We start from the raw sequence: 24,616 nt of genomic DNA, 5'->3' as shown, positions 1-24,616 counted from the left end.
AGGCAAAGGCATTACTGAAGTGGATGAGATTCTCAGTGACTTGCACACTAGGGACATGCTATATATTGCCAGCCTCCTAGGCTGTTCCCGATGAGTCCTAGCCCCCCACCCCACTCAGACCCATAGGACTTAGGGATCTGGGGCAAAAATCAATACTTGGTCCTGCTAATGAAGGCAGGAGGCTGGACTCAATGACCTTTGGGGGGAAGGAGAGCTCAGTGCTTTGAGCATTAGCCTGCTATACCCAGGGTTGTGAGCTCGATCCTCGAGGGGGCATTTAGGGAACTGGGGTAAAAATCTGTCTGGGGATTGGTCCTGCTCTGAGCAGGACATTGGACTAGAATAAATGGCCTCCTGAGGTCCCTTCCAACCCTGATAGTCCATGATTTAATGCAACAGGGGCATCTGCTGGAACTACAGCTACCCGCAGCCAATTCACAGCTCAGACCCCCTTAGGGCAAGTCACTGAATCTCCCTTCAGCTCAATTCCCCAGCTATAGAACGGGGACCTGGCTTTGTCAGTTTTGGCTGGGTGTGTCTGTACAACTCTAAGCCCAGCTGGGGCCTCCTGAGGCAATCTGCTTGCTACCATAATATTCATCTAATTATAACAATACCAGTGTGGGACGCAAGCCCTGATTTGGGCTAAAAATGCCAAGAATTCAGCAGGATGTAGGAACTGAGTTTTATTGATGAGTTGGGATTTCATAGCCACATTTGATACTCCTCTCATAAGCATCTTGGGTCTTCCCTACTGGGTTTCCTGGTGTCACGGCAGCCCCCCTGTTTTACTGAGAAGGTTTCAATCACTTTTATCCAGGCAGCAGGCAAAGCGGGATGGGGAGGTCTGAACACAGCCTCTCTGCCAGGAGAGGTACTCTACAGTTGCGCATGTCAGTTGTTGGCGATGACCTCCTCAATCCAGGATACGTAGTTACACACTGTGGCATAGACGCCAGGGTGGTTCTTCTGGGCACACCCGATGCCCCAGGACACCACCCCCATCAGCTCTCCATTATAGACCACTGGCCCACCGGAGTCTCCCTGCAGAGAACAAAGAGTTGTGCAGGCACGGCATTAGAACAGAGGTGGGCAAACTACGGCCCACGGGCCACATCCAGCCCGTGGGACCATCCTGCCCGGCCCCTGGGCTCCTGGCTGGGGAGGCTACCACCGGCTCCTCCCCTGCTGTCCCCCCTGCCACGCTGCCATGCAGGCAGTGCTCTGGGCGGTGGAATTACACGCTCCTGGAGAGCAGTGCGGGAGCATGTCTGGCTCCTGCCAGGCAGCGCGGCTGCCAGACGTGCTGCTCTGAGCAACATGGTAAGGGGGCCAGCGCTGGGGGGTTGGGGGAGAGGTGGTCAAGGGACAGGGATGGAGAACAGGGTGGGGGTTGGATAAGAATGGGAGTCCCAGGGCGCCTGTCAGGGGTGGGGTGGAAAGAGGGTGGGGGCAGTCAGGGGACTGGGAGCAGGGGGGGTTGGAGAAGGGGTGGGATCCCAGGGGGCAGATAGGGGACAAAGAGCAGGGGGGGTTGGCTGGGCCGGGGGCAGGAAGTGGGAGGGGCGGATGGGGGCAGGGGCCAGGCTGTTTGAGGAGGCACAACCTTCCCTACACAGCCCTCCATACAGCTTTGCAACCCCAATGTGACCTTGGGCCAAAATGTTTGGGGGCCCCCCCCCGTTAGAATCTGGCAAGAGAACTGTGCCCAAGTGACTAGGAGTCACCGCCTAGGGCTGGACGTGGCTGTCAGCCCAGGTCCAGGGGATGTTGGTAACAGAGGGAAGACCGGCCCAGCCCAGACCCCACATCCTTCTCCCTCACACATGCCCTCGCTGGGACATCCCAGAAGCAGCAAATGTATGTATGTATAGTAGCACACAGACACCCCTGTGTGCACACACTTACACACACACCGCCTTCTGTAAATAGGAATGTGTACAAACCCCTTGACATACACACCTCTCTGCACAAACCCGCCCGTATGCCTCTGCACACATGAACACCTTATCACTCGCGTACACACGCACACAGAGACACCTGGCTCTACTGAGAGGAAATATCCCAGAAACATGCAAATGCACCCTATAATGATGCCAATGACATCATGATCACCCGATCCTCACATCCTCAGGACACATGTCTAGAGCTCATTGTCCTTGTACTTGCAAAACCCAAGCACGGTGATTGCTTGCCATGTACTGAGGAAATAGCATTTGCTTTGAACCCCAGGGCAGCTGAATGAAAGGCAATCTCCCCACACACCACAAACCGAACCAGCCGCTCCCTCCATACCTGGCAAGAGTCCTTGCCCCCTTCTATGTAGCCAGCACAGAACATGTTCTTGGTAATGCGACCGGGGTAGGCGGCAAGGCAGGCAGAGTCAGGGAGGATGGGCACATTCAGACATTGTAGGAGAGCCGGGTACTGAACTGGGGAGGAGAGAGAATGGGGAGAAATGGGGATCTAATGCCACAGACTATTCAATGCAGGGAAGCACCCATCATATGCGGCCTGATTCGCCATCACCCATGCTAATTTAAATCAGGAGTAACCCTACTGGAGATGGTGTAAGTCAGGATTATTGCTGATGACCCCTTCCCCCTTGCAGATACTCCCTGAGCCGAAGTTGTCTCCACTATAACTTACTCCCAGATGTGAGGATGTTCCCCCAGCCAGAGACCAGGCACTCCGTCCCTGCCACAGGGCAGCTCTTGGAGATGGGGATGGGCTGCACATAGGCACTGAACCGGGCCGGTTGGGCTAGCTTCACCAGCATGATGTCATTATCCAGGTTCTTTTGGTTGTACTGGGGGAACTTGATGGCTTTGGCCACCTGGATATGCTGCTCAGTGCCCTCGTCTGCACTGGTGTCATGCTCCCCGAGATGAGCCACCAGGGTCCTGGGCCTGCAGGGAACAGCCACAGAGTCACAGAAATGCTCGGCTGGGAGAGACCTCGAGAAGTCATCACATCCAGCCTCCTGCACTGAGGCAAAACCAAGTAACCCGAAACCAGCCCTGACTTGTGTTTGTTCAGCCTGTTCTTAAACCTTCCATTGATGGGGACCCCACACCCTCCCTTGGAGTCTGTTCCAGTGCCTAACTACACCAAGAGTTAGAAGGTTTTCATAATATCTAAGATAAATCTGCCTTGCTGCTGATTACACCCATTGCTTCTTGTCCTGCCTTCAGTGGACAGGGAGAACAACTGATCACTGGCTTCTTTATAACACCCCTCTTTGTTATCAGGCGCCTCCCTTAGGCTTCTTTTCTCAAATCTAAACATGCCCAATTGTTTTAGCCTCTCCTCAGAAGTCCTTTGATCCTCTGGACTCTCTCCAGCTTGTCCACATCTTTCCTAAAGTGCGGCATCCAGCTTTGGGCCCACGACATCAGCTGAGGCCTCCCCAGTTCCTTGTTCTGACATGCAACACTCCTGCTAATACACCCTAGAATTATATTAGCCTTTTTTGCAACTGCACCACAGTGTTTCCCATAATTCAGTTGCTTGGGAAATACAACCTAGGCCCCCACATAACACCCACAAGGCCTGGGTCACACTGAAAACTTGCTTCCTACCCAAAGGGGCCTGTGGACAGGGACGAATCCTCCCAAACTGCTCTACTGATGCACCAGTCTACTCACCTTAAGTAGCAATGAGCTGCTGAGATGATCCACCACTCATTGATGAGTGACCCCCCACACCAGCCGTTGCCAGAGCCATATGTGAAATAGACCTGCCAGGGCTGGGAGTGGGGCGAGCACTCATAGCCACCTATTATCTTATCATCATCCTCCAGCTGTGAGGCTGCTGCAAGCAAAGAGGATGGATGGGGATTAGCCTGGGGGAGTTAGAACAAGAGAAAGGAGAGGCCAATATGGAGAGCAGTTACCTGTGGTGCTCAGCAGAAGAGCGAACAAGATGATCTCCATGGTGCCAGGCTGAGCTGGGCACAAGATGGTGTGGGTTTATACAAGATGAACTGTCCACGTGATTCAACAGCTGTCAGTGATTAGGAACTGAATTTAGAAACAAAAACCACATCTGTCTCCCCAGGTAAATAACTGTCTGTTCCACCTGCCGCATTCCCTTGGGGAGGGGTTTGCTGCAGAGGAGGGAACTGGGGCTAAAATGAGTTCAGGACAGGACCTGCTTCCTATGCCATTTGGATGAAATTCGCCCAGTGCAACTCAACTTTTAACATGGGCTGGAGGTGATAAATAGGCATTGGGCATGTCAACTCCACCAGCCCAAGGCTCGGCAGCCTGCATAAGAGCCATTTACAGATGATTGATTCTGAAACACCCTTAATGGCTTCCATTTCATAAGTTTACATCAGTAATACAAGTTTATATCTTATTCTCCTAACTCCAGATATAGTTATAATACATGCAAACAAATGGGATGAATACACTCACTAGATCATAAACTGTGTAATGATACCTTATAAGAGACCTTTCACATAAAGCATATTCCAGTTACATCATATTCACATATTTTTAGAAAGCATAAGGAGTGCAACGTCACACTCAACTTGAAACATTTTTGGCTAAAACAATTTCAAAACTGTAGACCCAGTAAGTTTCAGCTTTTTGAGTCAAATTAACTTTTTGTTTTAAAGGGATGGTACATTTTCACTAAAAAAGAGAAATGAAAATAAGATAAATTGAAACACAATGTTCTAGATTTACTAAAACAAAATCTGTGTGTCACGGGTTGGATCACAGAAACCCCCTTGGGGCTGCCAACTGATGTGACAAGACGAGTTCTGCCCCTGCTTTTCCTGCCAGCCTGGGAGTCCAGCAGCGTCTTGCTGAGCCAGACATGCCCGTCTGCTCCAACACAGACCCAGGCTCTGAACCACGTGCCCCAAAGCTGCAGACTTAACTGAAAGCAACGTAAGAAGTGTTCCTGTCTTTAATACTCAGATGCCCAACTCCCAATGGGGTCCAAACCCCAAATAAATCTGTTTTACCCTGTATAAAGTTCATACAGGGTAAACTCAAATTGTTCGCCTTCTATAACACTGAGAGAGAGAGATGCGTAGCTGTTTGCCCCCGCCCCCCGGTATTAATACAGACTCTGGGTTAATTAATAAGTAAAAAGTGATTTTATTAAATACAGAAAGTAGGATTTAAGTGGTTCCAAGTAATAGCAGAGAGAACAAAGTGAATTACCAAGCAAAATAAAATAAAATATGCAAGTCTAAGCTTAATCCAGTAATAAAACTGAATACAGATAAAATCTCACCCTCAGAGATGTTTCAATAAGTTTCTTTCTCAGACTTGACACCTTCCTAGTCTGGGCACAATCCTTTCCCTCTGGTACAGCCCTTGTTCCAGCTCAGGTGGTAGCTAGGGGATTTCTCATGATGGGGATTTCCCTTTTTGTTCTGTTCCGCCCCCTTATATATCTTTTGCATAAGGTGGGAATCCTTTGTCCCTGTCTGGGTTCCCACCAACTCTTCTCAATGTAAAAGCACCAGGTTAAAGATGGATTCTAGTTCAGGTGACATGATCACATGTCACTGTAAGACTTCATTACCCACTTGCCAGCACACACATATACAGGAAGACTTACAAGTAAAACAGAGCCATCTATAGTCAATTGTCCTGGTTAATGGGAGCCACCAAGATTCCAAACCACCATTAATGGCCCACACTTTGAATAACTACAATAGGACCTCAGAGTTATATTTTATATTTCTAGTTTTAGATACAAGAGTGACAGGGTGTGATACAGTTTTAGATACAAGAGTGACTTTGTAACAGCTTGCTGGCTTAAGAGGCACTGAACCAGCCTCTGTTAGCTCAGAACCTGCTAGCGTAGCTCCCATCAAGGGGTACTGGCTGGAGCTGGCAGGGTGTGGCTCATGAAAGGAGCCTGAGAGCAAACACCTGTGAGCCTGCTGAGAGGAAGGCCTATAAAGCTAGCAGGAAGGAATGGGGCGGGGAGAGAGACAGGAAAGCGAGAGCCTGTTGCTCCCAGCTGCTGTAAGAGCAAAGCTTTTCTCTAAGGGGCTACCTGACTGATGTTGAGCTGTATATATGTGGTGGTGGGAAAATACTGGGAAATAGAAGGGCACTGCTGTGTGAAAGAGTGGTCTCCGGTGAATTTGTAACACGAGAATGAAGCGCTCATCTACACACTTATACAAATAGGATGACCACACATAGTAGAGTATAAGATTTGTAATGATACCTTTTGTATGAAGCATGTTCCACTTACATTATATTCACACTCATCAGCATATTTTCATAAGATCATATAGAGTGCAACATCACACTTTGACCTGAACCAAAATTGATTTCCAATTTTTGATTCACAAAAATGTTTACAATTGTGACTTTTCATCCCAATCTGAGATGGGAGAGAAATTTTGAATGTTGTTAATTCTCCTGAGCTGGGTGGGAACCAGTGTTCTGCCCAGCCCCACTCCTGGGTTTGACCCTGGTTCTGCCAGAGACTCACTGTGTGATCTCAGCTGAGTCACTGAATCTTTCTGAGCTTTGGTCCCCATCTTCTAAGAGGGACAGTGTTACCTGCTGCCCCCTGGGGGTGAGACTGAAGGCTAGTCTACACTAGAAGCACTGCAGTGGTGCAGCCGCCATCGGCATAACAAAACCACCTCTGCAAGAGGCGGTAGCTATGTCATAACATTGTCCACACTGGCGCTTAGGTCAGTGTAATTTATGCTGCTCCAGGGGTGGCTTATTCCCATCCCTGAGTGATATAAATTATACTAATCTAACCTGTAGTGTAGAAAAGCCCTGAGAGAGGATCGGGGCCTGTAGACGCGCAGACTCACCCCTGCAGCGCCTCCTGCTGGTCTCTCAGGGAATTAGCCCACTCCAGCTCTGTAGCGCCCTCTGCAGACCAGTGATCCGCCTGTCCTCATGTCCCTCCCTGGACCCAGTGCCCTTTTACCTGGGGTGCTGCTTCCTGGCATAACCCATCAGTCTGATTCTCCCCTCCCTGGGAACCCCCAACCCACTATCCCCACTTCGCCTCAGTTTTGGCTATTGCCCAGTCTCCATCTAGCCCCCATTCACTGGGGCAGACTGCAGTATCAGCCACTCATCCTAAGCAAAGGGGTTTGGACTTTCTGCCTTGGCCTACCCCTGGGCTGCCCCCTATAACCCCCAGTACCTGTTGGCCTTATACTAGGCCACAGCCTGGGGCTTTCCAGGCTGGAGCTCCCCAGCCTGTCCCCAGCCCTGCTCCACTCAGGTACCCTATCTCCAGCTCCCTGCAGCCAGGCCCTTCTCCCTCTACAGGCAGAGGGAGACTGACTGGGCTCCTGGCTTCCCTAGCCTTTTATACAGGCCAGCTGTGTCCTGATTAGGATGCAGCCCACCTGTGGCCGCTTCCCCAATCAGCCCAGCTTTTAGAGCTGCAGCTTTCAAGCCCTCTCAGGCCACTTTTTAAACCCCTCAGGGCAGGAGTGGGTAACCACCCCGCTTCAGGCCATAGAAGGACCTAGCTAGACAGGCCTGAAAGGTCCATAAGCACATAAGAACGGCCGTCCCAGGTCAGACCAAAGGTCCATCTAGCCCAGTATCCTGTCTACCGACAGGGGCCAATGCCAGGTGCCCCAGAGGGAGTGAACCTAACTGGCAATGATCAAGTGATCTCTCTCCTGCCATCCATCTCCACCCTCTGACAAACAGAGGCTAGGGACACCATTCCTTACCCATCCTGGCTAATAGCCATTAACGGACTTAACCACTGTGAATTTATCCAGTTCCCTTTTAAACGCTGTTATAGTGCTAGCCTTCACAACCTCCTCAGGTAAGGAGTTACACAAGTTGACTGTGCGCTGCGTGAGGAAGAACTTCCTTTTATTTGTTTTAAACCTGCTGCCTATTAATTTCATTTGGTGACCCCTAGTTCTTGTATTATGGGAATAAGTAAATAACTTTTCCTTATCCACTTTCTCAACATCACTCATGATTTTATATACCTCTATCATATCCCCCCTTAGTCTCCTCTTTTCCAAGCTGAAGAGTCCTAGCCTCTTTAATCTTTCCTCATATAGGACCCTCTCCAACCCCTAATCATTTTAGTTGCCCTTTTCTGAACCTTTTCTAATGCCAGTATAACTTTTTTGAGATGAGGAGACCACATCTGTACGCAGTAGTCGAGATGTGGGCGTACCATAGATTTATATAAGGGCAATAATATATTCTCTGTCTTATTCTCTATCCCCTTTTTTAATGATTCCTAACATCCTGTTTGCTTTTTTGACCACCTCTGCACACTGCGTGGACATCTTCAGAGAACTATCCACGATGACTCCAAGATCTTTTTCCTGACTCGTTGTAGCGAAATTAGCCCCTATCATATTGTATGTATAGTTGGGGTTATTTTTTCCAATGTGCATTGCTTTACATTTATCCACATGAAATTTCATTTGCCATTTTGTTGCCCAATCACTTAGTTTTGTGAGATCTTTTTGAAGTTCTTCACAGTCTGCTTTGGTCTTAACTATCTGGAGCAGTTTAATATCATCTGCAAACTTTGCCACCTCACTGTTAACCCCTTTCTCCAGATCGTTTATGAATAAGTTGAACAGGATTGGTCCGAGGACTGACCCTTGGAGAACACCACTAGTTACCCCTCTCCATTCTGAGAATTTACCATTAATTCCTACCCTTTGTTCCCTGTCTTTTAACCAGTTCTCAGTCCATGAAAGGACCTTTCCTTTTATCCCATGACAGCTTAATTTACGTAAGAGCCTTTGGTGAGGGACCTTGTCAAAGGCTTTCTGGAAATCTAAGTACACTATGTCCACTGGATCCCCCTTGTCCACATGTTTGTTGACCCCTTCAAAGAACTCTGATAGATTAGTAAGACACAATTTCCCTTTACAGAACCCATCTTGACTATTGCTCAACAGTTTATGTTTTTCTATGTGTCTGACAATTTTATTCTTAACTATTGTTTCGACTAATTTGCCCGGTACCGACATTAGACTTATCGGTCTGTAATTGTAAAGTGTTCTTCAAACTCCTCTTTGGCTTTTCTTATTACACTCTTGCACTTAAGTTGGCAGTGTTTATGCTCCTTTCTATTTGCCTCACTAGGATTTGACTTCCACTTTTTAAAGGAAGTCTTTATCTCTCACTGCTTCGTTTACATGGTTGTTAAGCCATGGTGGCTTTTTTTTGGTTCTTTTACTGTGTTTTTTAATGTGGGGTATGCATTGAAGTTGGGCCTCTATTATGGTGTCTTTAAAAAGCGCCCATGCAGCTTGCAGGGATTTCACTTTAGTCACTGTACCTTTTAACTTCTGAAGTGAAATGTTCCCAGTCAATACAGGGATAATTGAAATCCCCCCATTATTATTGAGTTCTTAATTTTGATAGTGATGATGAAATGCTAAGGGAAATTAGAGAGGCTATCACTGTCCTGGTCAGGTGGTCGATAACAGATCCCTAATGTTATATTCTTATTAGAGCATGAAATTTCTATCCACAGTGAGTCTATGGAACATGTGGATTCACTTAAGATTTTTACTTCATTTGATTCTACATTTTCTTTCACATATAGTGCCACTCCCCCCTCCCCCCCGCACGACCCGTTCTGTCCTTCCGATATATTTTGTACCCCAGAATGATTGTGTCCCATTGACTGCTGTCAGTCCACCAGGTTTTTGTGATGCCTATTATATCAATATCCTCCTCTAGCACAAGGCAATCTAGTTCATCCATCTTATTATTTAGACTTCTAGCATTTGTGTACATGCACTTTAAAAACTTGTCACTGTTTATTTGTCTGCCATTTTCTGATGTGTCAGATTCTTTTTTATGTGAATGTTTATCATCTCATCGGGCCCTTACATTATCCTCTTCCATCCTCTGCTCCTGACTATAACCTGGAGATTCTCTATCATCAGACTCTCCCCGAAGAGAAGTCTGTGTCCGATCCACATGCTCCTCTGCAGCCGTCGGCTTTCCCCCCCATCTCCTAGTTTAAAAACTGCTCTACAACCTTTCTAATGTTTAGTGCCAGCAGTCTGGTTCCACTTTGGTTTAGGTGGAGCCCATCTCTCCTGTATAGGCTCCCCCCGTCCCAAAAGTTTCCCCAGTTCCTAATGAATGTAAACCCCTCCTCTCTATACCATCGTCTCAGCCACGCATTGAGACTCTGAAGCTCTGCCTGCCTACCTGGCCCTGCGCATGGAACTGGGAGCATTTCTGAGAATGCCACCATAGAGGTCCTGGATTTTAGTCTCTTCCCTAGCAGCCTAAATTTGGCCTCCAGGACGTCTCTCCTACTCTTCCCTATGTCACTGGTACCTACATTTACCACGACCACCGGCTCCTCCCCAGCACTACACATAAGTCTGTCTAGATGCCTCGAGAGATCCACAACCTTCGCACCATACAGTTCTCCCAGACATCACAAACCCAGCTATCTACGTTTCTAATGATCGAATCTCCCATTACTAACACCTGCCTTTTCCTAGCAACTGGAGTTCCCTCCCCTGGAGAGGCAACCTCAGTGTCAGAGGCAACCCCAGCACCATCTGGAAGGAGGGTCCCAACTATGGGAAGGTTTCCCTCTGTTCCCATTGACTGCTCTGTTTGCCTGGGCCTTTCATCCTCCTCAACAGCGCAGGGGCTGTCTGACCGGAGGTGGGACAATCCTACAGTGTCCCGGAAAGCCTCATCAACATACCTCTCTGGAGGTACATCTGCTCTGAGCTGCCTGCTGCACTGGGGTGACTTTCCTTGTGCTGAACAGGCAACTGCAGATACAACTCTCCCTCTACCCCTCTGTTGCTATAAGCATGGGGTAGTTCATGTCCCAATATGATTGTAACTGTGCATTTCTAGCAAGCCCACAATCTTGAATGGCCAGTGGTCATTGATCACTCTCCTCAGAGCCCAGGACTGAACCCCAACCCTGGTGCCGCCTGGCTCGGAGAGCACATTGGACATGTCATCATTTTCTTGGCTCTGACAAGGGAAAGTAACTAACACCAGTAGTCAGAACAAGCTCTAATCAGTGTTTGATTTTCCAGTGAGTGACCCTGGTGGTGGTGGTATTATCGGGATTATTGGGCCACTTTCTCTTTCATTTAGTTGTTAGCATATTAAACATTGTTAAATGCATCTCCAAAGGGCTGACCTCAACCACCCTTCTCCTACATGGGAGAAATAAACACCAAAGGGACATGGGCACAAACCCACCCACTATGCAGAGAATTCACCATCTCTTGTGACTTAGGGTACGTCTTCAATACCGGCCATATCGGCGGGTAGCAATCGATTTCTCGGGGATCGATATATCGCGTCTCATCTACACGCGATATATCGAGCCCCGAATGCGCTCCTGTCGACTCCAGAACTCCACCAACCCGAATGGTGGTAGCGGAGTCGACAGGGGGAGCCGCGGACATCGATCCCGTGCCGTGAGGACAGTAGGTAACTCGATCTAAGATACACAACTTCAGGTACGAGAATAGCATAGCTGAAGTCGAAGTATCTTAGATCAATTTCCCCGCCCCCCCTTAGTGTAGACTAGCCCTCACAGAGTAAAGCGCGTTTCTTTCTGCATCGCTATGGAATGAGGCTTGTAAATTGCCATTCAATGCAGAGTGCTCTGTGCTCATGCAGCTAGTCCTAGTCAGATGCTTTAAATTTACAGGGCACTGTTATTTTGTAGTGCAGAAGCACCTCCAGATCCCACCTAGGTGGACAGCCCTTTGTGCTGGGTGCTGTACAAGTGCAATCAGTAAGGCACAGTCAAGGGGTGAGTGAGAGAGGGATCATGCCAGGGAGTGAATGGTTTAATGTTAGCTAAACAAACCCTTTCAACCCTACTGAAATGAAACATTTTACCCTTTACTTTAAGCAGCGTCCTTTTCATGTTTCCTTTTCATGCGCCTCCTGCTGGTAACTCCTGGGAATTAGCTCAGTTCCAGCTCCAGAGCGCCCTCTGCAGGCCAGTGATCTGCCTGTCCTCTTGGCCCCTGTGTCCCTCCCTGGACCCGGAGCCCTTTTACATTGGGTGCTGCCCCCGGCAGTAACCCCTCTCTCTCAGGGTCTCCCCTCCCCGGGGAACCCCCACCCACTATCCCCACCTTGACTCAGTATATGGCTACTGCCAGTCGTTGTCTAGCCCCACGCACTGGGGCAGGCTGCAGTATCAGCCACTCATCACTGGCCAGGAGGGTTTGGACCTCCTGCCTTGGCCTATCCCTGCGCTGCCCTCTGCAACCCCCCCAGTACCTTTTAGCCCAATGCTAGGCCGCAGCCTGGGGCTTTCCAGGCTGGAGCTCCCCAGCTCCTCTGCCTTTCCCCAGCTCTGCTTCACTCAGGTACCTTGTCTCCAGTTCCCAGCAGCCAGGCCCTTCTCCCTCTACAGGCAGAGGAAGACTCACTGGGCTTCTGGCTTCCCTGGCCTTCCTATAAGGCCCTGTTGCTCAGTGTGGGGCAGCCACTTCCCCCAATCAGCCCAGCCTAAAAGCTGCTTTCTCCAGCCACAGCCCCTTCCCAAGGCTGTTTTTAACCCCTTCAGGGCAGGAGCAGGGGTCCACCCCGCCCCGTTTCCCAGAAACCCAATAGATACATGCAGTGAATCCTTAAAAGTAAGTGTTCAGAGCACAGGCGTCCATCATGTCCCATGTGAATCCCTGCATAACTTCAGACCCAAGTAGAAAGGGTCAGCATAGAGGATGCTGCCTCTGCTAAGGACTTCATCAGCCTGCCATTTAAGCAACATGTAGAGGAATGAGGCAGGTCATGCCTACACCCCCCTCCCCACACTATTCATGCATGAGGCACAGATACGGACTCACCCACATCCACACCCTGCAGATATATCAGCCACGTGTGCATTGTGTGTACATGTGTGCATGCACGCACACGCATGATGCTCCCTCATCTAAACACACTTGCACAGAGGCACACTAGGGAAAAGTGCAGAGCTGTTTGCATGCGAACCTTGCCCCATCGTCCAGCACAGGAGAGAGGCTGAGAACACAACCCTTCTCCCCAAGGGATAGAGGGCTTGGATGGAGCGGGAGGCCTGGCAGTACTGTGCATTGGCACCTCTCCTGCACTTCATCTTGCTCTCCTAAGCATCAGAGCTGTTCTGCTTGTGCAGGAAACTTAAACCTGCATAAATGATGGCCTGGGGCTGTGGCTGGGGTGGAGAAGCGCCCAAAATAAAGGCTGGGTTGGGGCTGGGTCACATCTGCTGGATTCTTGCTCACTGGGGGCAAAGTCCCCAGAAGTCCCTGCCTCCCTTTTCCCACACCTGAAGTCTCTGACCTGTGATTATCCTGGTGTGTTACAACCTAAATCTTCCCTCTGGTCTCCACATGTTGCAGTTTATACTCCCCCCACCCAGTCACCTGCGTTACACCCTAAAGCTTCCCTATTTATCACTTTGTCAGTCTCCCAGACTCACCATCCCATTCACAAGAGGGACTTGCATACAAAAAAAAGTGTTGGGGGAACAGTCTGGGTGTTTATGTGTAGGGATCGCTCTGTGTAGATACTGAGAGATGTGTATGTATCGCTCTGTGTGGATATTGAGATTGGGTGTGTATGTGTAAGACTGCCTGGGGTGTGTAGGCAGGTGGGGGTGAGTGTTTGCCTATTTGTGGATGAGTTTTTTATGGGCATGTATGTGGGGATGTATGGCTCTGGGTGTGCAAGGCTTTGTGTGTACAGCTCAATGTGCCTTTGCAGTTTTAGTGTGGATAAATCTCTGCATTAAGCATCTTCATAGAACTTTCATATGACTTTGTCATACAACTTTGTATCAGATCCTTATATAGAAAACTTTGTATTGAGCCTTGGTATAATGTTATAGCCCCCAAGGATAGCTAAAGTAGAAGAAAAATGTCTTTTTGCTAGTAGAACAAGATAGAATGAACGAGGTGTGCCTGAGCAAGGCATGGCAGGCAGCATCTCCAGACAGCTGCAACCCTTGGAGAGGATGGAAGCCAGACCCATGGACAATAAACCTTGTCAAGCGGCCCCACTAACCAAGAGCAGACATACCGTTTTGTTGGCCTCTGGGGGTGGGGTGGGGAGGGGCGTTAGCAGCGAGCACCTTCTTTTGAAAACACCCTCTTTGAACAGCATTGGGACAGCACCCAGAGAGAAGCAGCACAAAGGACCAATGGACACAGACATGGATTTTGAATCTGGTACAGATTTGCATGAGAGGGAAGCTGCTATAAATGTCGGGTGTCTTGCAGAGGACCCCGGGTCTCGTCAACATGGGAGCATCGATCTGGATCGGCAGAAGCCCGGCTCCACCCCCTCCCCCATCTAACTCACCTGGCCAGTGACGTTAAGGGAGCAACTAGTTGGTAACAACAACAAGACGGAGTGTGCTTGTGTGTGTGTGTAAGTGCATGAGTGTAATATATCTCCTATGCATATGATACAGTGTTGATTGATACATGTATTACCAATAAATGTGGTGCATTGCCTTATTTCCCCTGAAAAGGTCCCGTGCAGTACTTTAAGCACAACATTAGCACTGATCACTCAACCCCTTAATGTAACAGACAGGCCCACCCCAAACCCCTCAGTGGCAGCTAGCTTCACACAGGGAGGAAACTTAGGCGCTAGAACAAGTTTGCAGTATGACCTTTTCCACTCCCAGCTCTTGGAGGGAGTGGGGTCCAGTCAGTCAGAACGGGAGGGGGCTGGGAGGTAGGATGCCTGGGTTCTGTGCCTGATGCTTGGGTGAAGTGGGTTCTAATGGTTAGAGTGAAGGGGGCTGGGAGCCAGGACGCCTGTGTTCTAGTCTCAACATGGTGGAGAATGAGGGGGGAGTCAGGAGTTGTGGGTTCTGTTCCTCTGTCTGCACCTTACTCCTTCTCACGTGCCATCGCTGTGCCTCAGTTTCCTCCCAGTATCTGAAGACAGGGGTAATGGGATGGGAGGTGCAGTTATAATTAAGACTCTGAGTGAGCCCCATACACGCCAAATTCTGTGTCACTCACAGATCCACACACGCAGCAGTGAATGGAGCCAGGCAAGGGAATTTGCTTTATTGACTCTATAAGCAGAAAAGTGTCAGCATGTGAACAAATATGAACACAGAGGAACCTGCTTGCTATCCTGGCTTGTCCCTGTAGGAATGGCAGCGGGGAGGGGATGGGGATGGGGATGGGGTGGACGGCAGCATATGTTACTGCTCCCCATGCCACCAATGGTAAACCTGGTCCTTCAGGATTTCTGTGTAGGTCCCCGCAGCCGATGTGGTTTTTTCGTAGATTTCCCTGGGAAGGAAAGTGGAGGGGATGAGGAGACGCCACGTGAGAGGGTTGGACCCTGGTCCCTGTGGGATGGTCTGCGCTGTCAGCATCGTTATTAAATACAGCCCATGGTTAGAGTAAAACCAGCACCAAATCCAGCCATGGAACCCTGAAAAATCACTTACATATGGGCCCTGCTTCCTATGCACCCTAGGGCCCTTTCATGCCATTTGGGCAGCATAGAGGGGCTTCAGATAGGTAGGGACAGCTGTCTGTTAATGCGCCCTGCTCAGAGGACCTTCCTAAATGGGATAGAATGCCATGTTGGAGTCATAGCATCCATCTCTGCTTCCCAGGGCCCAGAGAGAGCCAGGAAAAGCAGAGCATAAGAACATAAGAATGGCCATACTGGGTCAGAGCAAAGGTCCATCTAGCCCAGTGTCCTGTATTCCAATAGTGGCCAATGCCGGGTGCCCCAAAGGGACTGAACAGACAGATGATCATCAAGTGATCCATCCCCTGTCGCCCATTCCCAGCTTCTGGCAAACAGAGGCTAGGGACACCATCCCTGCCCATCCTGGCTAATAGCCATTGATGGACCTATCCTCCATGAACTTATCTAGTTCTTTTTTGAACCTTGTTATAGTCTTGGCCTTCACAACCTCCTCCGGCAAGAAGTTCCACAGGTTGACTGTGCGTTGTGTGAAAATATACTTCCTTTTGTTTGCTTTAAAACTGCTGCCCAGTAATTTCATTTATGAACTCCTAGTTCTTGTGTTATGAGAAGGAGTAAATAACACTTCCTTATTTACTTTCTCCACACCAGTCATGATTTTATAGACCGCCATCATATTCTCCGCTTAGTCATCATTTTTGTAAGCTGAAAAGTCCCAGTCTTAATAATCTCTCCTCTTATGGCAGCCATTCCATACCCTTAATCATTTTTGTTGTCCTTTTCTGAACCTTTTCCAATTCCAAAATATCTTTTTTGAGATGGAGCGACCACATCTGCATGCAGTATTCAAGATGTGGGTGTACCATGGATTTATATAGAGGCAATATATTGTCTGTCTTATTATCTATCTCTTTCTTAATGATTCCCAACATTTTGACTGCCGCTGCACATTGAGTGGATGTTTTCAGAGAACTATCCACAATGACTCCAAGATCTCTTTCTTGAGTGGTAACTGCTAAGTTAGACCCCATTCTTTTATATATATAGTTGGGATTATATTTTCCAATGTGCATTACTTTGCACTTGTCAACATTGAATTTCATCTGCCATTTTTTTGCCCAATCACCCAATTTTATGAGATCCCTTTGTAGCTCTTTGCAGTCTGCTTGGGACTTAACTATCTTGAGTAGTTTTGTATCATCTGCATATACGGGGGGAGGGATAGCTCAGTGGTTTGAGCATTGGCCTGCTAAACCCAGGGTTGTGAGTTCAGCCCTTGAGGGGGCCACTTAGGGATCTGGGGGAAAATTAGTACTTGGTCCTGCTAGTGAAGGCAGGGGCTGGACTCCATGACCTTTCAAGATCCCTTCCAGCTCTAGGAGACAGGATATCTCCATTAATTTAAAGCAGCCATACCAGGGCCTGAGCTGGACCCTGCAGAGTTTCAAACTTCAAGAACCAGAAAGGCAGCTTCAACCCACCTGCCCCAATTGCAGGAAGGAAGGTGATTGGGAATCAGCCCCCAGAAATGGGGAAGGGCCGTTAGGTCACAACTAGTGCATGCTCTTTGCATCTCTGCATGCCCAGGATTGTAACCCATATGGGATTCTCCAGGGCTTTATGTCACCAACAGAGCAAATCCTTTGTCTGTGGGGAGTCAGAGACCACCAGCTCCCAAACCACTCCCTTTCAGGGTATACTTGTTCCAGGTAACACTGCCTGGAAAGACCAACCATGCTGGTGGCTTCCTCCAGATTTAATCTCTGCTTGTATAATACTGACAGACCCCAGTCATCAGCAGGCAGGATCAAACCTGGGACCTCTGGAACTTAGTGCATGAGTCTCTATCTACCACATGAGCTAAAAGCCAACTGGTTCTTAGCTAAGGCTGTAGAGCAGACTCATTTTATCTCTCTCTTTAAGTGGTCTTGGTGCCACTGCATGGGACAGAACCCCACACCCAGGAGAGGGGTGGGTTACACTTGCACTCTGCCTACCCCTTACCAAGATTTGACACTGTCCAGCCAGCCCTGGACCGCTGAATTCAGCCGCTCCCAGTAACTCTTGGCAACCTCCTGGATCTGGGAGAATGAGTCCTGAGCCTCTCGCTTCTGCAGCCGATAACTGGCAGCCTCTGCAGAGACAGAAAATGGGGCTCAGGTCTCTCTAGGGGAGGAGGGGCCATGCCCAGGGTGGTAGCTGCTTTTACACTGGTATTGGAAAGACAGGAGACAAACATTGGCCAAACTGGACAGTCTCTATGTAACAGAATAAATGGACACAAATCAGACAACAGGAATGGTAACATACAAAAGCCAGTAGGAGAACACTTCAATCTCCCTGGACATTCAATAACAGATTTAAAAGTAGCCATCCTACAACAAAAATACTTCAAAAACAGACTTAAAAGAAAAACTGCAGAGCTACAATTCATTTGCAAACATAACACCATTAATTTGGGCTTGAATAGGGACTGGGAGTGGCTGGCTCACTACAAAAGCAGTTTTCTCTCTCTTGGTATTGACATCTCCTCATCAGTTATTGGGAGTGGACCACAACCACCCTGACTGAATTGGCCTTGTTAACACTGGTTCTCCACTTGTAAGGTAACTCCCTCCTCTTCATGTGTCAGTATATTTATACCTGCATCTGTAATTTTCACTCCATGCCTCTGAAGAAGTGTTTTTTTTTACCCATGAAAGCTTATGCTCAAATAAATCTGTTAGTCTTTAAGGTGCCACCGTACTCCTCGTTGTTTTTGTGAATACAGACTAACACGGCTACTCCCCCCCCTCCCCCCCGCCCCCGATACATGAGACAGACTGGAAAAGCTGAATCCTCGTGATCCCTTGATGTGCAAAGCACCTGTCACAAATATCCCAGTACCATTCTTGCACCACAGACATCCATTCCACGCAAGATGCTGTTCCTGCACCAACACGCAACAGCAAACACTGGCTGGAAGGAAGTTTGTGTTTAATGCAGAAAGGAAATCAGCCTATTTCCAGCCGGACAGATGAAAGCCTCCACTTTTGGTGTGTGAATGACATGCTAAACACAAGCTAGGAGAGGCAGCCATTTCTCAGATGCATCATAAAATCAAACACAGTGTTTATCAATGTGTGGGTTGCAAGCCCCAGAAGGGTCTTGAAAGGCAAACGAGGGGGGCTGTGGGGCACTGAAAATTGTATTACAATTCTAAATTGTGTTGTAGTGCGGTACAATTGTATCACAATTCTAAAGCAAAGACAGTAGCATTTCCAGAATAACTTCATGCTAGCCAAAACTACTGACCTGTAAGGTCAAATGTAGCCGTTGTATTTTTAACTCCCACTTTTGTACCAATAGGGGATCACTTTTATTTTGAATAAGGGATCACTGCTGAGAAAAGGCTGAGAGATGCTTCCCTAACAGACCCTCAGGATGAGAGTTGGCCAGTGCTTTAGGGCAACTCGTTCTGGAGCTAGCAGAGAACAGGCATTTGTTCTCATGATAAAAATTGATTCCAACAAAGATGTTTTCATTTTTCTTTACCCTCATTCTCCTGTTTTTCATTTTTTAACTGCAACTTTGTTGTTACTGGTTTTTGGCTTTCAGTTGCCAGAGACCAAGGTTCTGTTTTCCGTTTTGGGCAAAAATCCAAGAAATGTCATTGAAATTGGACATTTCCTTGGAAATTTCAGTTCTGGTGAAAAAAACATTTGGGGGACTTTGTTTGAGGAAAACCACAAAGAGGAAGTCTAGGGCTCAGCAGCCCCTAACTCCAGGGAAAGCTGGGGGAGCGCCAGGAGCTCAGCAGCTCTGAAAATCAGGCCCTAAAATCAGCAGTCACTTTGGCAAATATTGGGCTGCATCCTCAGGTTTTCCCTGGTCCTGGATACAACCCCTCAACTGGAAATGGGGAGGAGGGATAACGTGCTCTGGAGTAGGGGAATGCGAGAAGACATCATCTCTCTAGGCATCATCAGGAGGAATTTAACCTGCATCTCTGGGTTCAGGGAATCTACCACCCACCAACATCTCTTACCAGTGCAGAGAAACAGCAGCAGGACGAAGGCCACTGCAATTTTCAGATCCATCCGCCCCATATTTGCTGGAAAATGAAACCCTCAGGTTAATGCCGCTTTCTCCCTGTGCACTGGGTGTGTGAGCAGAAAGTCAGAGTGGGCAGGGCTGAGCCTCGCCCCTTCCTCCCACCCTCACTTATCGCACTGGGGACGAGCTCACACCAGCGGACATCAAGAATGGGAAATATGGTAGCTCCCATCCAGCCCACATCCCAGGCCCACAAAGCTGGCTCAGGGTTGTTCCATACAGCATAGTTCCTGAAACACTGTTGGGATTCCCAACCCGAGTCACATCCATCCAGCCCAGCCCCCTGCCTCCAGCAGCAGCATGCGCCTGGTAGGCATCCCAACCTGACTCTGTGAGAGAGGGGGTGGCTCATGCCCCATAGCAGGGGGTGCCAAACCTCTCATTTTTTAAATCTTTATCACAGCTCTGGATATTCATGTTCTCCATAGGAATGTCCCATCCTTGTCAGAATCCTGCTGAGCAATTGTCCTCAGTGCCCTCTTGTGTCAGGGAGTTCCACAGGCTGATTGTGCACCCAGTAGTTCCCTGTCTCGTAGAGTTTAAGGCCAAAAGAGACCATTAGATCATCCAATCTGGCCTCCTGTATATCATGCTCCATTCAGTTTATTCCAGACACTTGTCTATTGAGCCCAGAGACTTTAGTTAAACCAAAGCATTTCAGTCCTCAGGAGACTAAACTGTTGTGTGCTCAAGGCAGTGACCAGGAGAGACCAAGGTGCCAGCATCTTCCTGGGAGCTGACTCCCTGTGCTGCCCTGCGTCCAGTCCTGCCATTTGGGATGGGAGCTGCTGACCCTGCTGACTTGGGATGGGAGCTTTGCACACACACTTTGCACACCTGTAAAGCACAACACAGGGCGTGGGGTGCAGATTCAGACATTCATTGATGTGAAATCCTGCATAACCCTGGCCAGAGCCCCTCCCAGTGACTCCTGCATCCTCCTGGCCCTGGGTAAGCCAGAGCAGATGGTTTAGCTGAGAGGCCTGTGCTCTGTTTACAGACACCAAGGGAGGGGGAGCTCCACATCTGTCCTCAGTCCCTCTCGCTGTATGGTTACTGGCCTGAATGTATCTAGTTTCCACTTCCATTGGGCTGGCAGTGGGATCCAGGCCCTGGGGTGACTAGGGATCATACCTGTCGTAGAGAACGTGGCTCCTTCCTGAGACTCGAGCAAGGTACAGAAACCTACAAACCAAATAAAACATGTACAGCTGGTAAAGGAGAAACAGAACCTTGGGCTCATAGGCCAGGGAAGCCACGCAAACCCCTCGGGGCTGCCGGTTCCTAGGAAAATCCCCTGTTGGGCCCCAGGCTCCCAGCCTTGAGCAGCGGCTGATTCCCTCGTGGCTTTTCCAGGTCAGGATGCAGGGATCAGGGGGAGATATCAATCCAGCGAGGGCAGCCTGCGTGAGGTTGCTCCAGCCCCCAGGCACTCTGGGAGCCAGGGCATTACGGCCCAGCTGAGAGGCAGGCAGGCTGTGTGACCCCACAGGAGAGGTACTCACGGGCGGCTGGAGGCTGCTGCTCACTGTGGCTCCAAGGTCCTGGCCAGCTCATTTATAGAGTGTTTGTGAAATCTCTTAACCCCCCTTTCCCAAAAGCGGCTCCATCAATGACACAACCTCACCATCCCAGGTCAAACTCCAAGCAAACACAGCCAGGCCTGGCCCTTTGACCTGAGAGCAACTGACTGACCAAGGCCACACAACCCCCCCTCCCGTGTCCCTAAGGGTGGGACTGAGTCAGAATTATACTGACTCAGTGAGTGGGGAAACCCCCCACCACTCAGCAGGCAGCCTGTGGGACCTGTCCCTCCCTCACTCCCCCCAGGTCCATCACCCTACTTCCCCACCCCCTCAGCCTGCCTTTCCCCCGCACCTTGCCCCCCGCCCCCCAAGACCCTACTCCAGGCCCCTTCAATGGAACGTCAGAGACCCCCAGGCCCCTCCACCCCAGCTCCTTCTCCCTGGCCCCTCAATGAAACATCAGAGACACCCCCAGGCCCTTCAGTGGAAGCACAGAGTTTCCTATACTCTCCCGGAGGGGCTCAAACAGCACAGATTCCAGCCCCCAGGGACTGCAGCCCAAGGATGATCCATCCAGGCCTTCCATGGTGAAATTCACCCTGGTGCAAGGGAGCAGCCTAGGCCACAATTAACTCCCATACAGTCTAGGAAATCCTTATGTCCCACTTCCAGCCTCATGTGCTGGGCCTCTGCCCTGGGTAGGGTGTCTCTATTCCCTCCTGCTGAGTGAGGCTGAGGCTATTTGGTTCCCACACCACGTCGCCCAATTAGGGGATTTCCTAATTGTGTGCACAGATGGCTGACTTAGGGCACGTCTTCACTGGCACAGGGTCGCCCGGGGGGGAGGGCAGGGGGGAAATTTGCCCCAGGCCCTGCAGGGGCCCCCACAAGAATATAATATTCTATAGTTTTGCAACTTTTTTTAATGGAAGGGGACCCTGAAATTGCTTTGCCCCAGGCCCCCTGAATCCTCTGGGTGGCTCTGCACTGGCAACGTTAAAGCACTCTAAAAAACCCACCTCCACCGGGGAAAAGCTCCCAGCGCTGGGGCACTGTCTACACTCGTACTTTACAGCACTGAAACTTGCAGCACTCGAGGGGTGTTTTTTCATGGCCCCGAGTGAGAAAGTTGCAGCACTGTAAAGTGCCAGTGTAGACAAGCCCTTAGTAATGCATCCCGCCTCACGGCATGGGCTGGGGGCCAGGACTCCTGAGTTCTATCCCCAGCTTTGGGAGGGGAGTGGGGTCTAGTGGGTTAGAGTGGGGGAGGGGGCTGTCCTGGCTCACTCTGTGACCTTGAGAGAGACAGGGCGGGTGAGGGAAGTGACCTGGGCAAGCTCGAAAGCTTGTCTCTTTCACCAGCAGAAGTTGGGCCAATAAAAGCCACTACCTCACCCACCCAGTGTCTCTAATAGTCTGGACCAACATGGCTATAGCAATGCTGCATGATCCTAAGAGAGGCATTCCAGGTTCCTGTTTCTCAGGGTCCCCGTGAAATTAAACTCTAGCCAGAACGGCTGCACAGATGGTGGGCATGCTCATTGTTTTTAAAGGACATCTTCGACAGTTAAGGCTCTGGGCTTTTCTTTGCGTCAGGTAGGCATAGCCAGCCTAGCTAGCATTAGCTACAAGATGCAGTGAGGGGCTTCAGCATGAGCTGTAGGGTGCAGGCTTCAATGGGGGCCCCGGGTACAGTGTCATGCTTGTAGCGCACACGGCTGCTTCTCCGGTGCTGGTTGAGCTGGGCTACTGGTTGAAAGCTCGTGCAGGTAGCGCTACCAGAGCAGCTGCGACACCTCTGAGTGTAGTGTAGCCATTCCCCAAAACCAGTAGCCAGAGCCATCAGGAGAGCCCAGGTGGGGCTGTGGCGGCCCGTTGTGCCAGAGGCGAAGCTGCAGAGAAGAGGGGGTGTCCTGGAACCTTCAGACTCTTTCCCAGCTTCTAAACCTGGAATAATAATAATCATGCAACACAAACACTCTCGGGGCCAGATCAGTGTCAATATATGGGGGGGGGGCATGGATCAGAGACGGCACCAATGCCACTGGCAGGGTGAGGGCATGGAAAGGTGCAGCTTGACGGGAATGACCATCTGTAGCCTGCTTCTTGCTTGCTTATATATACCTGCCTCTGGAAATTTCCACTACATGCATCCGACGCAGTGGGTATTCACCCAGGAAAGCTCATGCTCCAAAACGTCTGTCAGTCTATAAGGTGCCACAAGACTCTTTGCTGCTTTTACGAGATATTATTGGTCTCTCTCTCTCCCCCTGCAAGGCTGTTCCTCCCGCCATCCCATCCTAGAGCTTCCCCTATGCATGGGGCTCTCACCCATCAACCATCCCTGTGCTGCATACAAGAGTGGCCTCTCACACAAACACCATCAGGATTCATGCTCCCACCATCCCCTCCCCACAGCTCCCTCCTGTAGCCAAAGGGGCAATTCAACACAGCATGCTCAGTACAGCCCAACTCCTGTTATCTGCATTGCCCCGTGTGCAGGGGAGTGGTAGTCATGGGCCAGGACGCCCTCCACACCCAGACCAGGATGACAGGCCCACCCCAAAAAGCTGACAATCCATCAGCTGCTCTGAGCCTTCCTCTGCACACACAAGTTCTACCACTTGAACTCTGCCTGTATATGGAAAGTGGCACAACTCCCCTGCCCTGGAGGCAGGTCTGGCAGCATAAAGGAGCCTGTATATTTGTTCCCTTAGGGAAAGGGAATAAGCCAACCCAGAACAAGGCACTGTTATATTGATATAACTGCACCCACATTAGGAGTTGTACTGGTGTAACTATCTCATTAACACCCCCAAATTAAAGCTACTGGTGCAGAATCTGTGTGTGGAACAGGCACTCCAAGCAGAGACAGCGAGGTCAGCTGCTTTCCGACAGGCTGCCGACCTCTGGGGGGTCCAAAGGGATGTTTATTTAAGTGTCCCAAAGGATGAGGTTGCTGGGAGCTAAACTCCTGCTCCCAAGGTCACTTTGCTCAGAGCTTTTGCAATATTTGCTCCTGGTAATTTATCAACCAGCTTTTCTGGAGCAGTTTAAAACACAATCGGGTGGGTCACAAAGTGATTTATAGCAGCTGAGGAGCTGAGCCTCTGAAAGGAGCCCTGTGATCATCTCTCCAGCCCTGCTTAACCCAGGCCACCCTCAGCGACTTGTGGTTAGGAGTGCCAACACTATATTGCCAAAATAAGGGACTGTTTTCTTAGCCCGCTCCCCGCACTCCTGATATTATCATCATTATTATTAATAACAATACTAAGCATGGCTCACCTCCATTCGCCAGGGGTGTTTCTTGCTGCTTTTTGCAGCACCCAGCAACTCCCGACCTTGCTGGACAGAAGTGGAAAAATAAGGGCTGCCCCTTGTAATGAGGGAGTGTTGGCAGCCCGCCTTGGGGGTGAACTGAAGGCTGCTGCAAAGTGCAAACCCAGACTCACTTCCCTGCAGTCAATGCATGCAGCAGGGCAATGGAGAGGAGATGTTGGGGCTGGATCTAAGGGCTTGTCTACACCTGCACTGCTGCCGTGCTTAGCAACTTCTATGCTACCTACGCCAGCAGCAATGCAG

General features: G+C 49.7%; 2 protein-coding genes across 3 annotated transcripts; both read right to left on the bottom strand.

The window, feature by feature from the left end:
• Positions 1–750: 750 nt before the first annotated feature.
• On the bottom strand, positions 751–12,384 carry LOC120390269 (trypsin-like). Of its 2 annotated transcripts, none has more exons than XM_039512803.1 (6): positions 12,336–12,384; positions 3,896–4,005; positions 3,648–3,813; positions 2,650–2,909; positions 2,296–2,432; positions 751–1,044 (listed from the first exon to the last, which is right to left on the bottom strand). In XM_039512803.1, exons 2-6 carry the CDS (start codon positions 3,933–3,935, stop codon positions 895–897), a joined length of 753 nt encoding a protein of 250 aa, XP_039368737.1. In that variant the 5' UTR covers positions 3,936–4,005; positions 12,336–12,384; the 3' UTR covers positions 751–894. The 2 variants fall into 2 exon arrangements, with proteins under 2 accessions (XP_039368737.1, XP_039368738.1); XM_039512804.1 differs by lacking the exon at positions 12,336–12,384 and adding an exon at positions 5,254–5,317.
• Positions 12,385–14,999: 2,615 nt separating this feature from the next.
• Positions 15,000–21,077, bottom strand: LOC120390021 (apolipoprotein C-II-like). Its single transcript, XM_039512228.1, has 5 exons — positions 21,011–21,077; positions 20,640–20,690; positions 19,438–19,503; positions 17,415–17,544; positions 15,000–15,259 (listed from the first exon to the last, which is right to left on the bottom strand). Exons 1-5 carry the CDS (start codon positions 21,060–21,062, stop codon positions 15,169–15,171), a joined length of 390 nt encoding a protein of 129 aa, XP_039368162.1. The 5' UTR covers positions 21,063–21,077; the 3' UTR covers positions 15,000–15,168.
• Between the last annotated feature and the right edge of the window lie 3,539 nt (positions 21,078–24,616).

This window comes from Mauremys reevesii, linkage group 24, assembly GCF_016161935.1.
Source record: "Mauremys reevesii isolate NIE-2019 linkage group 24, ASM1616193v1, whole genome shotgun sequence".
In the NCBI taxonomy this organism is placed as follows: domain Eukaryota; kingdom Metazoa; phylum Chordata; order Testudines; family Geoemydidae; genus Mauremys; species Mauremys reevesii.
This window is presented reverse-complemented; position numbering and strand designations above follow the sequence as displayed.

Bases quoted from the DNA above. Each gene is read 5' to 3' on its own strand.
- LOC120390021 (XM_039512228.1), bottom strand. From the start codon at position 21,062: ATGAGCTGGCCAGGACCTTGGAGCCACAGTGAGCAGCAGCCTCCAGCC. The intron at 19,504-20,639 runs GTATGATCCCTA...TTCATTTTCCAG, and splicing joins AGCCACGTTCTCTACGACAG to CAAATATGGGGCGGATGGAT. The intron at 15,260-17,414 runs GTAAGGGGTAGG...TTTCCTTCCCAG, and splicing joins CTGGACAGTGTCAAATCTTG to GGAAATCTACGAAAAAACCA.
- LOC120390269 (XM_039512803.1), bottom strand. From the start codon at position 3,935: ATGGAGATCATCTTGTTCGCTCTTCTGCTGAGCACCACAG. The intron at 2,910-3,647 runs GTGAGTAGACTG...TGTTCCCTGCAG, and splicing joins GCAGCTCATTGCTACTTAAG to GCCCAGGACCCTGGTGGCTC. The intron at 1,045-2,295 runs GTATGGAGGGAG...TGTTCTCTGCAG, and splicing joins GGGGCAAGGACTCTTGCCAG to GGAGACTCCGGTGGGCCAGT.